This window comes from Vipera berus (genome assembly GCF_964194415.1).
Source record: "Vipera berus genome assembly, chromosome: 2".
Lineage (NCBI taxonomy): Eukaryota > Metazoa > Chordata > Lepidosauria > Squamata > Viperidae > Vipera > Vipera berus.
Genome location: NC_138203.1, coordinates 245,225,745 through 245,244,651, shown reverse-complemented (window position 1 = coordinate 245,244,651; position 18,907 = coordinate 245,225,745). Strand labels below are relative to the sequence as shown.

At 41.8% G+C, this 18,907-nt stretch overlaps 1 protein-coding gene across 1 annotated transcript in view; it reads right to left on the bottom strand.

The window, feature by feature from the left end:
* The window catches only part of SUMF1 (sulfatase modifying factor 1), a gene marked incomplete at its 5' end in the record, with an annotated part of 67,245 nt that overhangs the window by 13,658 nt on the left and 34,680 nt on the right, over positions 1-18,907 (bottom strand). The window contains 3 exons of the mRNA XM_081320030.1: positions 8,521-8,634; positions 11,350-11,464; positions 12,139-12,261. Of these exons, the coding sequence (XP_081176156.1) occupies positions 8,521-8,634; positions 11,350-11,464; positions 12,139-12,261 (352 nt within the window). The remainder of the gene's footprint in view (positions 1-8,520; positions 8,635-11,349; positions 11,465-12,138; positions 12,262-18,907) is intronic.

Here is an 18,907-nt window from a genome sequence, read left to right as displayed (position 1 = left end):
GAGAAGAGCATGGAAAAAAAAATCACATGAGTTTTGAGCCAGAGAAGGCGGTTTGTCAAAACAAACCAAGGGCCTAGCTAAAGCAACCTCATGCACAGTGATTAACCATCTGCCTCCTGGAAAACCCATAAAAGATATGTGGACAACTTACGACAATCTTCCTAAGCCTGCTGTAAGTTGCCCACATATATTGAATGGTGTTGTTTGAGATTATGAGCTGGAGTTCTAAAATGATTTAGCTTGAAAGAATAATGAAGCCTCTTTCAAATTTAGCCCTTGGAAGTAACGGGCAGGGAGTTCCTTCCAGAGAGACAGTCATTCTATTTTACAGGAAGGGTGTTTTTTTTTGTTTTTTTGAGGCAGAGAGAGAGGGAGGGAGGGAGAGAAGAGGGCTTCCAGATCTAACAAGCACTCAAGAATTGTAAGCCGCCCAGAGTCACCTGGTTGAGTTGGGTGGTTATAGAAGTTGAGTAAATACATCACAGTCATCCTGAACACATGACTACAAGGCCAGGGTGAACAGTCTTCGGAAGGACACTGCTAGTATGAGATTGCTGACAGAGATCCCACCAGCAGTTACAAGAAAGAGGTCATTGATTTCTTGCGACAACTACTGAAGGACAATGCCATTGACAAGCCACAACACTAGCGTCTTTACCCTGGGGAAGCCACCCCACGCATATATAGATCCCCCAAAATCCACAAAGAGGGAACGCCATTCAGACCAATTGTCAGCAGCATCAGCTCTGTCACCTACAACACTGCAAAACATTGAACCACCTTATTAACTCCTCTAGTTGGCAACACCACCCATCACATCAACAATTCACAGGACTTTGCCAGCAAGGTTTGGAAACTAAAACTGGACCCAGATGACACCATGGTTTCCTATGATATGACTTTCCTCTTCACCTGCATTCCAACAACAGAAGCTGTCACGGTAGTGAAGAAACAACTGCGATTAAGACAGCACTTTAGGTGACAGAACCAACTCAGCCCAGAGCACACGTACCTGCCATGCTGAACCTCTGCCTGACCACTACCTATTTTAAATACAATAAAGGTTTCTACAGACAAAAACACAGCTGCGCCATGAGTACACCCATGTCCCCCTCGTGGCCAATCTCTACATGGAAGAGATAGAAACCTAAGCCCTAAACTCCTTCACAGAAATTCACCAGTATAGGTATTTGGATGACACTTGGGTCAAGATCAAAACCCAGGAATTGGAAGCATTCACCAAACATATCAACTCTGTGGACAGATAAATCAAATTCACATGGGATGATGTTAAGGAAAATAGTCTAACCGTCCTGGACTGTGCAGTACACATCAAGGAAGACAGAAGTCTTAACACTGAAGCTTACAGAAACCTCCCATACACACACACACACACAAACACAGATCATTTCCATTTCCATTCTCACCTCTCACTGGAGCACAAAATGGGAGTTATCAGAAGACTAGACCACCAAACTGAAGACTTGCCTACCAGCAAAAATGGGAAAGAAAAAAAACCCTAAAACACATTAACAAAGCCCTGAGAATGTTGTGGCTATCCCAAGTGTCCTTCATCAAATCCCCAAAAAGACACAGCAGGAGCTCCTTTGTTGTTGTTGTTGTTAGCTGCGAAGTCGTGTCCGACCCATCGCGACCCTATGGACAACGTTCCTCCAGGCCTTCCTGTCCTCTACCATCTTCTGGAGTCCATTTAAGCTCACGCCTACTGCTTCAGTGACTCCATCCAGCCACCTCATTCTCTGTCGTCCCCTTCTTCTATTGCCCTCGATCTTTCCCAGCATTAGGCTCTTCTCCAGTGAGTCCTTCCTTCTCATTAGGTGGCCAAAGTATTTGAGTTTTAGCTTCAGGATCTGGCCTTCTAAAGAGCAGTCAGGATTGATCTCCTCTAGGACTGACCGGTTTGATCGCCTTGCAGTCCAAGGGACTCGCAGGAGTCTTCTCCAGCACCATAGTTCAAAGGCCTCAATTCTTTGGCGCTCAGCCTTTCTTATGGTCCAACTTTCACTGCCATACATTGCAACTGGGAAGACCATAGCCTTGACTATACGCACTTTTGTTGACAGGGTGATGTCTCTGCTTTTTAGTGTGCTGTCTAGATTTGCCATGGCTTTCCTCCCAAGGAGCAAGCGTCTTTTAATTTCTTGGCTACAGTCCCCATCTGCAGTGATCTTGGAGCCCAGGAAAATAAAATCTGTCACTACTTCCATTTCTTCCCCATCTATTTGCCAGGAATTGAGAGGGCCAGATGCCATGATCTTGGTTTTCTTAATGTTAAGTTTCAACCCAAGTTTTGCACTCTCCTTCTTCACCCGCAACAAGAGGCTCTTTAGTTCTTCTTCACTTTCTGCCATTAGAGTGGTATCATCTGCGTATCTTAGGTTGTTGATATTTCTTCCGGCAATCTTAATTCCAACTTTTGATTCATCTAGCCCTACCTTTCTCATGATGTGCTCTGCATATAAGTTAAATAGGCAGGGCGACAGTATACAGCCTTGCCGGACTCCTTTCCCAATTTTGAACCAATCAGTGGTTCCGTGTCCAGTTCTCACTGTTGCTTCTTGACCCGCATATAGGTTTCTCAAGAGACAAATAAGATGGTCTGGTACTCCCATCTCTTTAAGAACTTGCCACAGTTTGTTATGATCCACACAATCAAAGGCTTTAGCATAGTCAATGAAGCAGAAGTAGATGTTTTTCTGGAACTCCCTAGCTTTCTCCATGATCCAGCGTATGTTGGCAATTTGATCTCTAGTTCCTCTGCCTCTTCGAAATCCTGCCTGTACTTCTGGTAGTTCTCGATCCACATACTGCTGAAGTCTAGCTTGTAGGATTTTAAGCATGACTTTACTAGCATGAGAAATGAGTGCAATGGTGCGATAGTTTGAACATTCTTTGGCACTGCCTTTCTTTGGAATTGGAATGTAAACTGATCTTTTCCAATCCTGTGGCCACTGTTGAGTTTTCCAAATTTGCTGGCAAATTGAGTGTAGCACTTTTACTGCACTGTCTTTTAAGATTTTGAATAGCTCAGCTGGAATACTGTCACCTCCACTAGCTTTGTTGTTGCTCAGCTTTTCTAAGGCCCACTTCACTTCACATTCTAGGATGTCTGGCTCGAGGTCAGTGACCACCTCATTGTGATTATCAGGGACGTTAAGCTCATTCTTGTATAGTTCTTCTGTGTAATTTTGCCACCTCTTCTTAATCTCTTCTGCCTCTGTTAGGTCCCTGCCATTTTGGTCCTTTATCATGCCCATTTTTGCATTGAACGTTCCCTTCATCTCTCCAATTTTCTTGAAAAGATCTCTGGTCCTCCCTATTCTATTGTTTTGTTCTATTTCTTTGTACTGTTCATTTAAGAAGGCATTCTTATCTCTTCTAGCTATTCTCTGGAATTCTGCATTCAATTGGGCATATCTATGTTTTTCTCCCTTGCCTTTCGCTTCCCTCCTTTCCTCAGCTATTTGCAAAGCTTCCTCAGACAGCCATTTTGCTTTCTTGCATTTTTTTTTCTTTGGGATGGTTTTGGTTGCTACCTGTTGTACAATGTCACGAACCTCTGTCCATAGTTCTTCAGGCACTCTGTCTATCAGATCTAATTCCTTAAATCTATTTGTCACCTCTACTGTATATTCAACAGGGATATGATTTAATTCATACCTGAGTGGCCTAGTGCTTTTCCCTACTTTCTTCAGTTTAAGCCTAAACTTTGCAAGGAGAAGCTCATGGTCTGAGCCACAGTCAGCTCCTGGTCTTGTTTTTACTGACTGTATAGAGCTTCTCCATCTTTGGCTGCAGAGCATATAGTCAATCTGATTTCTGTGTTGACCGTCTGGTGATGTCCATGTGTAGAGCCGTCTCTTGGGTTGTTGGAAAAGAGTGTTTGCTATGACCATCGTATTCTCTTGACAAAATTCTATCAGCCTGTGCCCTGCTTCATTTTGTACTCCAAGGCCAAACTTGCCTGTTATTCCAGTTATCTTTTGGCTTCCTACTTTAGCATTCCAATCCCCCATGATGATAAGGACATCATTTTTTGGTGTTAGTTCTATAAGGTGCTGTAGGGCTTCGTAGAACCGGTCAATTTCATCCTCTTCAGCACTGGTGGTTGGGGCATAGACTTGGACTACTGTGATATTGAATGGTTTGCCTTGGATTCGAACAGATCATTCTGTCATTTTGAGGATTGTATCCCAGTATTGCTTTTCCTACTCTTTTATTGACTATGAAGGCTACTCCATTTCTTCTGAGGGATTCTTGTCCGCAGTAGTATACCTGATGGTCATCTGAATTAAATTCACCCATTCCTGTCCATTTTAGTTCGCTGATACCTAAGATGTCGATGTTCAGTCTTGTCATCTCTTGTTTGACCATGTCCAGCTTTCCTTGATTCATGGATCTTACATTCCAGGTTCCTATGGAGAAAAAATCTTTACAGCATCGGACTTTCCTTTCACCACCAGACACATCCACAGCTGAGTGTCCTTTCGGCTTTGGCCCAGTCGCTTCATTCTTTCTGGCGCTACTAGTACTAGCCCTCTGCTCTTCCCCAGTAGCATATTGGACACCTTCCAACCTGAGGGGCTCATCTTCCAGCGTCATATCGTTTTGCCTTTTGGTACTGTCCATAGGGTTTTCATGGCAAAGATACTGGAGTGGGTTGCCATTTCCTTCTCCAGTGGATCACGTTTTGTCAGAACTCTCGGCTATGACCTGTCCGTCTTGGGTGGCCCTGCACGGCATAGCTCATAGCTTCATTGAATTACGCAAGCCCCTTCGCCACGACAAGGCAGTAATCCATGAAGGGGAGGAGCTCCTTAGTAACAGACAAAGAAGAGAACAATAAAGAAAGCAATGTTGTCATTCCATATGTTGCAGGAGTATCTGAAAAACTCAAGAGGATCTTCAGCCAACACAACATACGTGCATACTTTAAACCCAAGAATGCACTAAGGCAGAAGCTTGTCCACCACAAGGATAAAACACCCAGACACAAACTGAGCAATGTGTTATATGCAGTACAATGCAGTGAGCCATGTGCAGATTTATACATTGGCGAAACAAAACAACCACTTCATAAACACATGGCACAACGTAGGAGAACAAAACCCATCAGGACCAGATTCAGCAGTCCATCTGCATTTAAAAGACAAAGGCCACTCTTTCAAAGACAGAAAAATCCACATTTTAGACAGAGAGGACCGATGGTTTGAAAGAGAGGTCAAAGAGGCCATCTATGTCAAAACTGAACAGCCCTCTCTCAACAGAGAGGGAGGGATATGACATCATCTATCTTCAGTCTACAACACAGTCCTTTCAGCAATTTTAAGAAGGCTTCACACCCAATTGCACTACTCAGGTGACCCTGACAACACAGATAAACTTCCAGGGGGCTTCAGTGACTCTCTAAAACAGGGGTGTCAAACTCAATTTCATTGAGGGCCGCATCAGCATTGCGGTTGCCCTCAGGGGGCCGGGTGGGTATGGCCAGGGTGGGCGTGGCCTACTGGGTGGGCGTGGGTAAAGTGCGTATGGCCTACTGGGTGGGCATGGCCAGGTCTACATTGTTCGCATCAAGGGTGCCTATGGGGGCCTGGGCTGGAGTGGGACAGATCTGAGGGTCTCTGGCAGAAGGAGGGTCTCTGGGCCAGGGCCAAGGCAGCGGGGGCCGTTCCCTCACTGTTTCCAGGATGGCTTCGCGGGCCACATGAAACCACTTCGCGGGCTGGATCCGGCCCCCGGGCCTTGTGTTTGACATGTCTGCAAAGAATGCAAATGACCAGCTGTCTGCAAGAAGTATGAATCCTTCCATTCCCCACCACCCAGGCAGAGCTGTAAAGGCTTCTTGGATGAGAACTGAAATGTCTTCAAAGAAAAACAAGGAAGTCCAATTGCCTCTTGAAAAAGCACCTTTGAGACAACCATGACCTGGATGACTGAGAATCTCCACAGATAATAAATACATCAATTAAAAAAGAGATAGAAAGCCCACAATAACAACGGTCAGTTGAAATTTTTCCACCTTGATAAAAAGCCAGCAAGGAGAATTAATGGAGACAGTGAACCACTGGAAAATTAAAGCTTAAGCCAGTAAGAGAGTTGGCAAACACAAACACTTGCCTCCATCAGAATCATACTAGTTTCTGATTCATTTGAAAAACAACATCTGTAACTGCTCTAAGAATGGCCATAGCACAACTGTCAGGATTGCCATGCTGTTGCGCCAGCCATGCTTCGCCAGATGCCAATCTGCCATACACAACAATGGGAGGGAGCTGCAGTGTGGGATGTGGGGGAGGAGGCATCATAAGGGGAATCGAAACTGTTCGTCCCGTGAGAGCCATTGACCGTTCCATGGTCACACCTTCTAGCCCACAAGTCAGGGACCGTTACTAGTAACAGTCTGGTAAATTAAGTTAGCTTCCTCTATTTTAAGTTACTGTGTAGGTTGGACCCAGGAGAAATTCATAGCTGATGAGTAATCAGGATTTAGAGAGGGCAGTGTGCCATCTTAAAATTACTAATAAAAATAGATACAGGGACAAAACTACCCTTTATGTATTGCCTTGACTGACTGAAAATCAACCCTTGAACTATTAGTTATGAAAATATTTGTACTTGACAAAGAGGAAGTAATTTATATATACATATAAATTACATATATTCTTTTTCTTCTTTTACACATTTTTCTTCCTTTTTTTCTCCTCCTCTGTATTTTTCTTCGTTTGTGTTAGTTTATCATCTTAGTATTTTTAAACTTCAATAAACACTACGAAAAAGTAATAATCACCACAATTATTCTCTTAAAGTTGTCATTTTTTGCATGCCTATTTGGTAATAAGCTGAATTGAGCTCTTTTCAAGCATATATGCAGGAATTATAGTATTATATTTATAACTGCTGGGTTCATAACACCTTCCAATATCTTCTAGACAGCAATGATGAAAAAGATGTGTAATTTTTGGAAAAAAAATAACAGTTTTCTCAATACCTTCTCTGATGAACAATTCAGATGAACTCATAGATTTGTAAAGTAGACTGAGATTTATATCCTTATCATTTGTTCTAAATAAACAGAGAGATTTTCTGATAGACATCTTAGAAAAACAGTGATGTAGGTAAAATAGTTTGAGGGTCTTGAAATTTAAATAAAGGTTATCTACTTATGTTCCTTTTCAATGTTTCATTTTCCAAATTCCAGCCTTATTTTTCATTTTCCTTTATTTTTTCTCGATCCCAGATTCTACTTTTTTTATTACTTCTCAGAAACACACAAACAATAAAGTTCCTTGCATATTACAATATACATATCAGTCCCCTAGGCCAATTCATCTGCCCATGTAATTTCTTTACCCTCCAACTTTGGACTCCTCAGTTAACAGGTGATAATTCTATACTGGAGACTTGATTATACATGGCTTAAGTCCCCAATCCCCAGTCCATGGACTGGCACTGCGCCGCAGTATGCCAGAAACTGGGCTGTGCAAACAAGCCCCATCCATGGGATGCAGGCAACATACAAAACCACACCCCCTCCGGTCCACGGAAAAATCTCTCCCTGGTGCCTGGTCCCTGGTGCCTAAAAGGTTGGGGGCTTCTGGCTCAATGTGTTTAAGAGCATTTGACAAACAAACCCCACCCCTCGCATTCAAACAGGTTTTGATTTTATTCTGGAAACTGAAAAATTGTAATCAGATTAGGCATCATTGCAGTATCTAGCCACTATATGAACCAACAATCTTTTTTACCACAAAACAGCTTCATATATTTAAAAGAAATCTTCATCTTGCCTGGCCCAGAGATACTCAAATCAGGGATTGCAAAAGCTAAATAATTGAAGAATAATTTTGTGGTACTTATATTTAACCTCACAAAGGTAACATACATGCACACAAACAAGTTAAAGGAAGTACAAAGTTGAATGGCATTTGACTGCAGTAGGTATTTTATATTTTTTCTTTTCAAAAATAGAAAGTGGGCACATGAGCCCTGGCGGCATAGTGGTTAGAATACAGTATTGCAGGCTAATTCTGATGACTGCCAGAAGTTCAATCCTGACTGGCTCAAGGTTGACTCAGCCTTCCATCCTTCCGAGGTCGATAAAATGAGGACCCAGATTGTTGGGGACAATAGGCTGACTCTGTAAACTGCTTAGAGAGGGCTGTAAAGCATTTGGAAGCGGTATATAACTCTAAGTGCTATTGCTATTGGTATCTCAAGTCTAAAGCAAAGACATGGTGATTTGCTATTAATGCTTTTACAGAGTGTACATAGCATTCACTCAGCTTTGTCTCAAAATACATAAAAGTAGTTTGTGAATACAGCTACATTTCTGTTGGAAAATGGGTACCCCTCTTGCAAGTCTAAGTCAATAACAGCTTAGCTGGAAAATACCTTTAATAAAGCTGCTTTGTATCAACCATGCAGTGTATCAAATTCTATAATGTGAACTAGGAATTTAGTTAGAAAAAGAGCAGGTCAGCAGATGAAGATACTCACCGGGCTGTATGTTTCATCTGCAGAATGATTAATTTCCCACCAATCTGATGTCCACTCCCAGGCATTTCCCACAATGTTGTACAGGCCATAACCATTTGGAGGAAATGCTGTTACCTGCCTCAGAGGAAAAAAAGTAGTTAATGCTGCAGAAAAATTACATTATTTGTCCTATTACTAACCAGTGGATTTACTGAAAGAAGAATTCATCTGTACCATATTGCTTTGTAATTGTTCTGTTCTTAATGATGATGACGATGATCTATGTTGCAGTTTTCTCATTACTAGGGGAAAAAAATCTTCCCTTAACATATTTTCTAAATTCTCATGTTTTACAGACAGACCCCTCACCCAGATCTTTAGGTACTCTGGCCACAGAAGAATACCTAGTTGTATATCTAATAATCTAAGCAGCATGGGATGCACAGGCTGTTACAGTTCAAAACAATTTGGTTAAAAACTCTATCCCTGTGTGAATTTCCTTCTGATTTTCCTGGTATTGTATAATCTACTTCTCTACATATCATCCAAGCACTGTGTGAGATGAAATATTTCTCTTATATACAGTATACCCATCACCATTTTGTAGGATCCTTCTACCTTTCATTTTAAATTGTTTTAAGGTTCCTAGCTTAGGGGCAACACTATTATATACTTCCATGCAAATTTACTCTGGCCTATAAGGAGGGTAAATGATCTACATTTCCCTTCATTTTAAAGACACTTTGTACAAAACCTTCATACTTCACCTTCCTATCATTTCCTAGGCATCATTTCCTAGAAAGGACGACTATGCCTGCAAATGGCATCCAATTTCCTCAAATAGTTAATAGTGATTGTCATAGAAATCAAAAAGAATTACAAAAAGCTTTTCTTTTTTTGGGGGGGTGGGAGGGAGAGAAGATTCTGATGTAGACTCAACATACAGTGAACACAGCTATCATAATTCTATTTGCCCAAATGGGATCCGTCTTTACTGATATACCTGATGCTTTACATGAACCTGGCTCAGCTGAGACAGGGATCTTGGAAGCCAAGTGGACAATCACTTAAATGTGAGCCAGCAGTGTGCTGCAGCTGCCAAAAAAACCAACTAGAAACCTAGGCTGCATTAACAGAGGGATAGAATCAAGATCATATGAAGTGTTAATACCACTTCATAATGCCTTGGTAAGGCCACATTTGGAATACTGCATCCAGTTTTGGTCACCAGAATGTAAAGAAGATGCCAAGGCTCTAGAAAGGGTACAGAGAATAGCAACAAAGATGGTTAGGGGACTGGAGGCTAAAACATATAAAGAAGGGAGGGAGGGAGGGAGGGAGGAAGAAAGGGAGGGAGGGAAAAGGAGGAAGGAAGAGAGGGTGGGAGGGAGAGAAAAAAGGGAGGGAAGAAGGAACAAATGAATGAATGGGGGAGACAAAAGAAGGAAGGGAGGGAGGGAGGGAGGGAGGGAGGGAGGGAGGGAAGGAAGGAAGGAAGGAAGGAAGGAAGGAAGGAAGGAAGGAAGGAAGGAAGGAAGGAAGATTGGAGATGCCCCAGTTCATGCAGTTCTGCTTCAATCTTGGATCCATTAAGACCTGGGCTCAAAGGAGAAAGCAATTTTGTATTCTCTTTTGTCACAGACAGGGCTTTATTGTCAATCCAAGTTAACATTGGTATTCTTGAATTGTGAACTCTTAGGAAAGTATCCCCTCCTTGTGTGTTGCAAACAGCCATTTCCAGTGGTGAAAACAGGACAAAACAGAGTGGGGGAAAATATTTTCCTTTGCTATATTTCCAGTCTGAATTAGATCACAGCAGGGTCCCTGCAGAAGAGCTCTTTTAAGGATTATGTATTAATAGAAAAGCAACTAACTTACCTCTGTTCCGAAATGCTAAAGCTGTTGCACATAAAAAACAGAGGAGCTCTGATCAACCATCACAGCCACCATTTTGACAGTTTTGCTGTACTGTTGTCTGTGGATGCCCCCACTAAATTCAAGCACGGGATAAACTGAGCCTGGTTTGGTCTCAGCCTTTTAAGCGATCACAAGGGAAGGAGGCATCAAGAAATGTTTCCCCTTTTGAATTTGAGCATCCAAGAAGGGACAGTAAAGGAGACAGGGAAAGAGGAAAGACAAACAAAAAGAAGGAAAGAGGGGAAGGAAGAAGAAGGAAAGGAGAATGAAGAGGGAAGGAAAAAGAAGAAAAGGGGGGGAAGGGAGAGAGGAAGATTAGAATGAGAGGAAGGAATGGTCTGAGGGAAGTCTTGCCTTAACACTTGGCCACAAGCAGCCCTGCTGCCCTTTCGCCATCCCCTTGTCCCCTCCTTCTGACCTCTCCTGGTGGTCTTCCATCCTATTGCTTTGGTTACAAAGCTGGGTCTCCTTGCAGGGAGAGGGAGTGGGCCTCCCTCTGACCCACACACTTTGTCCTCCCGCACACACCATGAGCAACTTGTCCAAGGAGAGTGAGCCAATCAGCAGCAGCCTTGAGGAGGAGGTAAGTGCAGCAGGGCACCCCCTTGGGAAAGGCTGAACTGGGCGCTTGCCCTCCACTGCCCAGGGCAACGGACAGCCTGCATCACTGGGGGTCCTCTGCATGTCTTGAGAGGGACAGCAAGACTCCTCTGGGGGACAAGGATATAGTGCTCGTCCTGGTCTCACCTTCCTCAGCTGAGACAATGGATCCCCCCCAGTCCCACCTGACACGAGTGATGTTGAGTTAGCCACGCCCACCCACACTATACCCACCTCAGCCCCCCCTGCCTCCCCCAAGGTCAACCACAACCCTGATGCGGCCCTCAATGAAATTGAGTTTGACAGCCCTGTGTTATCACATCACTAACTTACAGGTGCGGTGCCTTTGTAGCCATCTTCCTCTGTATTGCTTCTAGGGAATTCTCCTTGCCAAATATTTGTATAGTGCTGACCATTTGGATGAAGTTTGTTTCCCCAGGGAAAAAGTCTGTCAAAACAAGCAAAGGCAAAAAGTTAAGGAATGCAGTTGTGCAATTGTAATATTTAATAATATTACTATTAAAAAAATAAAATTACTAATGGGATATCAAGAGAGAGAGAAAGCTGACCTGCACACTTAAGATATAAATATTAGCAGCTTGCACTTCTACAGTAGTTTTATAAGGTAAAGGTAAAGGTGCGTGCTAGTCGTTTCCGACTCTAGGGGCCGGTGCTCATCTCCGTTTCGAAGCCGAAGAGCCAGCGCTTGTCCGAGGACGTCTCCGTGGTCATGTGGCCGGCATGACTAGATGCCAAAGGCGCACGGAACGCTGTTACCTTCCCACCATAGTGGTCCCTATTTTTCTACTTGCATTTTTACGTGCTTTCGAACTGCTAGGTTGGCAAAAGCTGGGACGAGTAACAGGCGTTCACTCGGTTACGCGGCACTCGGGATTCGACCCGCCAAACTGCCGACCTTCTGATCGACAAGCTCAGCATCCTAACCCACTGAGCCACCATAGTTTTATAACACAACATTAAATTCAATACCATTGATTCTGCATTAACTTAAATAGGCTCTGTGGAAAAGTGGTTTTTCAGTTTAGAAACTAGGTAGAAGATATACTTAGTTTTCTTTGCTTAATTTATTTATCTGGAAAATTACAAAATAATGATGAGTACCTGTTTTCAAGACCTCCCCGGCAGCTATATTCCCATTCGGCTTCAGTTGGTAACCGTTTTCCTGCCCAAGCGCAAAAGGCCATAGCATCATTCCAAGAAACATGAAGAACTGGATGGTCCAGCCTGAGAGATAAACAAACAAAGCAAATGGTAAAACAAGGAAAACAAAAGAGGGTTGGCAACTTTTTAAGATCCTGCGTAAAGAAGGAGTTAGCATGTCTTACCAAACCTCAGAATTGTTTGACACAATGTGTGCCGGTAACAAAACAAATAAAGGCACAACACGGGTATTTACTCTTAGAGTTAGCCTCAATCCAATTAATGGATACAACTTTAAAAACAAAACTCAGAGATGATGAAAGCAAAAGAAAGGAAAGAGGGAAGTTCGGCTTAGAAAAAGCACGTGACAAAAAGAGACCAGAAATAACAAATGAAAAGATAGTATCAATCGTATGCATTTGCAAAGAAAATGAAATTAATTGGCTCCCAAATGTCATACAGAATTAGCAATACACGCGGTTCCTTTAATAGCGTGATTCAGGCTTTTGAGAAGCCTGCTTACGCCTGCAAAAGTGCTCTGACATTGGAGTGGTTTTTTTTTTTAAAAAAAAAAGAGATTGGACAACATTCTGTCTGAAATGGTATAGGGTTTCTTGACTGAGGCAGGGCGTTGGACTAGAAGACCCCCAAGGTCCCTCCCAACTGTTTTTGTTCTTCTTTTGCACAACATCACAACTAAAGATGGCCTAAAACATTGCAAATAAAACTGGAGTGTGGTGGCAGAAGATTGAAATGAGGAAGTGTAGCTTCTGATCAATTTTCCAAACTCGACCAGTGCTATATCTTTCAGTATATAGAATGACATATGAACCTGTCAGCAATCCTCTCATCCTTTCTCTAGCTAGCCAAGGACACATGTCCCTTTCCACTCCAGTTAATATTGGTGGAAAGGGAATGTACTCCAGGACAGAATTTATTCTGTATGCCTCTACCAGAGTGCCAATATGCTATTGCGTAACTTGGCTGACAACGTTATGAACAATGACCACAAAGAATTATAAAAATCCCTCAGAATTTCTCTAGCACTTCGTTACCTTAAAATCAAGCACACTGACATATGCATGTTCACACACACATATTTTTGGTCAGCAACAAAGATGAAACAAAATATGATAAAGAAATATGAACTCATGCTCTTTGAATGAGAGCGTCACATTTATTTTTCTCTTGTGAAATACCAGTGCTTTTATTCGAGTATAGATAATGTTATTAATACAAAGCATGGACAAATATGGCCCAATCACATGTGTTTTGCTTGTGGCACAGCTAGTCCTACCCAAATCATTAAATGAAGCGCTGCACACTAATTTCTCATATGACAGATAGCAACTGTATTTTCATAATTAGCAAACCTAGCAACACGTATTTTACAAGGACACTGTAAACTAATATTTTCTCAATTAGGCAACTCTGAGGCCCGATGAGAGGTTTTCATGATTCCTCCTATTTTGTGGCGTAGCAATAGCCTTTCCTGTCTTGTTTTTATGCTGTCCCTCTCTATTTACATTGATGTCTAGGTTTTCTATCCACAGGATACTCAAAACTAAACTACTATATACCAATAAAAATCACTAAAGTTATGAGAATGGACCTTAGCAAAAAGAAGATAAAGAGTTTCCACCCACTAATAAATGTGTTTGTTGTCTTCTCTCTAATCAAACAAGTAAACCTTGCCATTTCTGCAAGTTTCATCACCTTCATGAACCATTCCTCCATTGTGGGAATTTCAGAAAGTTTCCATCTTTGTGCATATAACAGGCTCGCTGCAAACAGTTTTTTAAATTCTTAAAGAAAGGTATCAAATCTCCACACAGCATTCTCTTCTCTAGGTTGAACACCCTACTCATTCAATTGTTCTTCATACGTTTTTCTTTCTAAACTCATCATCCTAGACGCTCTTTTCTGGATATATTCTAATTTATCACTATCCCTCCTATAATGGATTGCTTAGAATCAGACACAATAGTCTAGGGTTCAATCTATTGCTAAACTTAATAAATTAAGAGATTATGCTGCCTATTAAATCTTAACGGGGGGTACAAGTGCATAGGTAGATTACTACATTCTGGAGAGTCTTCAGTTATTGGGGCTGTTGCAAGGGCTTCTGTACCTTACAAAGTATTACTGTATCTCTAAGATGAGACTGCAGACAATTACTACGGTGCTGCAAGAAGTCTTTATTCAGTTGTAATTTTAACTATTGAAAGGGGGTAATGCTGAGAAAGCTTTTCAGAAATCATGTTCATAGTGTACTTTATTAATCAGAAATGAACATCAGGTTCACATATTTAGAAGGTTTTGGGCATGGCCTTGAAGACAGGAGGAAAGATGGTAAACATAAGGGTAAGGATAAGGATACAGATACGGATAAGGATACGGATAAGAGTTAAGGTTGAGCAGGACCATGTAGTAGTTCTGACTACACAGCATTGGTTTTTTGGTCTAGTCACTAGTGTACCTTGTTGGACTAACACATATACCATTCTTACCCATCATTTAACCTTGCCCCTTTTTGTCTTAGTTTCAGTGTTTGACTCTGATCAGTCTAAAGTGCATTTGTCCACTACCTCCGAAAGAGACACCTATAATTTAATGTCTTATTTGATCCCATTCAAGCAAGACATTACCCAGGGTATATCTGATACACTGAATTCTGCCATGTCTGTGCTTAGCATAGAATCATTTCCTTTGCAGGGAATCAAGCTGCAATAACCAGTCAACCAATGATAACCAAAGATGCAATGAGCATCTCAGTAAATCACACTAAATCCAAGTATCTAATTAAGAGACCCAGACTTAGCATTAACCTGCTTTAGTAATGTAAAAAGGCATAAAAATGCACAGACATTTTAGGCATTTTTTTCAATTTACTACAGTACACATGTTCCCATAACCCCAGTGACTGTACAAGCTAACATGCCCAGATGGGAACAGGAAGTTACTATACAATACAAGGCCCTGAAAAATTGTGCCCTAATGAAGAACGAAGAGCTGATGAATCAACTCTTAACAAAAAGTTGAAAAGAGAAGAAAATACGTAGTTAATTTTTGATATTACTCCATCACGGGAACTGTTTTTTGAATGTCCAAATAGATTTTTATTTTTTATTTTATTTTTATTTTAATTCCATTTATATCCCGCCCTTCTCCGAAGACTCAGGGCGGCTTACAAGCTTAGCAGTAGCCTTCATTCTATGTATATGCCTGCTTATTAGGGCTTTCGCCCCCCCCCAAGCGGCATTATTACAAAGTCAGCTTAATTGCCCCCAACAATCTGGGTCCTCATTTTACCGACCTCGGAAGGATGGAAGGCTGAGTCAACTTTGAGCCTGGTGGGACTTGAACCTGCACTAATTGCAGGCAGCTGGTGTTACTTAAGGAGGCATTAGCCCACTGCTCCACCAAGGCTCTTTTAAATGCTGGAATGCTCTTCAAATTTAAGATGAACTTCAGGGTCATCGTTTCACTCATATATGAAAGCTACCAAACAAATCATCCTAACAATACCAAAGTCTTGAAACTGGTCAAGTCAAACACATACAACTCTTCCCTATAATCTAGCTATAATTGACAACTACTGTAGACCCAGTTAGCGGTTTTCTTTCAAAAAGCAACTATACTTTTTTTTTTCCTTTGAAAACATTTCGCTTCTCATCCAAGTAGCTTCTTCCGTTCTAAGTGACTGGTGGGGAATGGAAGGTTTTATATTCTTTGCAATTCTCTGGTGTCCTTCCGTTCGCCACCAGTCAGTTGGAACTGAAGAAGCTTCTTGGATGAGAAGCGAAATGTTTTCTAAGGGAAAAAAAAGCAAGACAGTCTACTTGCCTTTTGAAAACAGTTGCGTTTAGGGACAACCATGACCCGGATGACCGAGAATCTCCATAGACATCGAGTTACTGTAGTGTTGTTTTCTCTAATGCCCATATTCTTCTTTCTCACCTCTCTCCAAAGTTCTGCTTCTCACAACCTTCTTTCCCATCTGCCTTCTCCAGCCCTGGACCCAGACCCCTTGTTTCATCCCCACATTTGTATGAAATGAGAATTCATGGCTCTAAGCACAGTAGAATATACTCTCTTCTTCTTCTTAAGTGTCCTCATTTCAGAATGCCAGTCTGGAACACTTAAGATTAATAAGTCAGTGTCATGACCTAGATCAGGAAGATAAACTTTCACATAGCATTAAGGTTAAAGAGAGCAGATATCTAGAACGCTTATTTAGAACTGATGTTGCCCTTCCTTTCTTTCCCCTTTAATTCCCTGATGACAATGGATACTTCTATTTTTGTAATCAGTTCATTCTCCTTCTTTCCCATTGGAGACTAAATAAGGGAAGTACACTGGAAATGGTATTATCATGATATGGTTCTTGTCATAAAAGATTTGCGGGGGGGGGGGAAGCCAAATGCTTTTATCAGCCCTGAGGAGCAGAAACTGATTAATACTATGTAATGACAGAGTATGAAGGCCATTTCACTACTTTTAGTTTTCTCCAAAATAAATCCAGGGGGTGAAAATGAGGGTTTCACATTAAAGGTTCTGCTTTAATAAAAAGGGGTACAGGGTGGGATACTGAAGTTGGGGAGCAAATCAATTTTCATAAACAAATGCACACATACAGTTGCAAGAAAAAGTATGTGAACCCTTTGGGATTGAATAATAATAATAATAATAATAATAATAATAATAATAATAATAATAATAATAATAATAATAATAATAATAATAATAATAATAATAATGAGGAGGAGGAGGAGGAGGAGGAGGAGGAGGAGGAGGAGGAGGAGGAGGAGGAGGAGGAGGAGGAAGGGACCTTGGAGGTCATCTAGTCCAACCCCCTGCTCAGGAAGGAAACCCTATACCATTTCAGGCAAATAGCTATCCAGTCTCTTCTTAAAAACCTCCAGTGTTGGAGCATTCACCACCTCTGGAGGCAGGTTGTTCCACTGGTTAATTGTTCTAACTGTCAGGAAGTTTCTCCTTAGTTCTAGGTTGCTTCTCTCCTTGACTAGTTTCCATCCATTGCTTCTTGTCCTGCTTTCAGGTGCTTTGGAGAATAGCTTGACTCCCTCTTCTTTGTGGCAGCCCCTAAGATATTGGAACACTGCTATCATGTCACCCCTCACCCTTCTCTTCATTAAACTACACATACCCAATTCCAGCAACCGTTCCCGATATGTTTTAGCCTCCAGTCCCCCAATCATCTTTGTTGCTCTTCTCTGTACCCTTTCTAGAGTCTCGACATCTTTTTTACATCATGGTGACCAAAACTGGATGCAGTATTCCAGGTATGGCCTTAGGTGGAGTTTTGCATGAATTGGCCATAAAATGCGCTCTAAATGTCATGTAAGTCACAACAATAAAAAAAACAGTCTGCTTAAAATAATACTACACAAACATTAGCTGTTGTCATGTTTTAATTGAACATAAGATGGAAACATTCACAGTGCAGGGTGGAAAAAGTATGTGAACCCCTAGCCTAATGACTTCTCCAAGAGCTAATTGGAGCCAGGAGTGAGCCAACCTTGACTCCAACCAGTGTGATGATATTGGATGTGTTGCTGACAGTTGTCCTGCCCTTTAAAAACACACACCTGTTTTGGGTTTACTGGTCTCTAGAAGCACTGTCTGATGTGAACCATGCCTCGCAGAAAAGAGTTCTCAGAAGACCTATGATCAAGAATTGTTGACTTGCATGAAGCTGGAAAGGGTTACAAAAGTATCTCCAAAAGCCTTGATGTTCATGTGTCCACGGTAAGACAGACTGTCTACAAATGGAGAAAGTTTAGTACTGTTGCTACTCTCCCTAGGCGTGGTCATCCTGTAAAAATGACTGCAAGAGCACAGTGCATAATGCTTAATGAGGTAAAGAAGAATCCTAGAGTGTCAGCTAAAGACCTACAGAAATCTCTGGCACATGCTAACATTTTTGTTGACACATCTACAATAAGGAAAACATTAAACAAGAATGCAGTACATGGGAGGACACCACGGAGGAAGCCATTGCTGTCCAAAAAAAAAATTGCAGCACGTTTGAAGTTTGCAAAAGAGCACCTGAATGTTCCACAGCACTACTGGCAAAATATACTGTGGACAGATGAAACCAAAATTGAGTTGTTTGGGAAAAACACACAACACTATGTGTGGAGAAAAAAAGGCACAGCACACCAACATCAAAACCTCATCCCCACTGTAAAACATGGCGGAGGGAGCATCATGGTTTGGGGCTGCTTTGCTGCCTCAGGGCCTGGACAGATTGTTGTCATTGATGGGAAAATGAATTCCAGAGTTTATCAGGACATTTTGCAGGAAAACGTACGACCATCTGTCCACCAACTGAACCTCCGCAGAGGATGGGTGATGCAACAGGACAATCACCCAAAGCATACAAGTAATTCAACAAAACAATGGCTTCAACAGAACAGAATACGCCTTCTGGAGTGGCCCAGTCAGAGTCCTGACCTCAACCCGATTGAAATGCTGTGGCATGACCTTAAGAGAGCGATTCACACCAGACATCCCAAGAATATTGCTACACTGAAACAGTTTTGTGCAGAGGAGTGGTCCAAAATTACTCCAGATCGTTGTGCAGGTCTGATCTGCAACTACAGGAAACGTTTGGTTGAGGTTATTGCTGCCAAAGGAGGGTCAACCAGTTATTAAGTCCAAAGGTTCACATACTTTTTCCACCCTGCACTGTGAATGTTTCCAT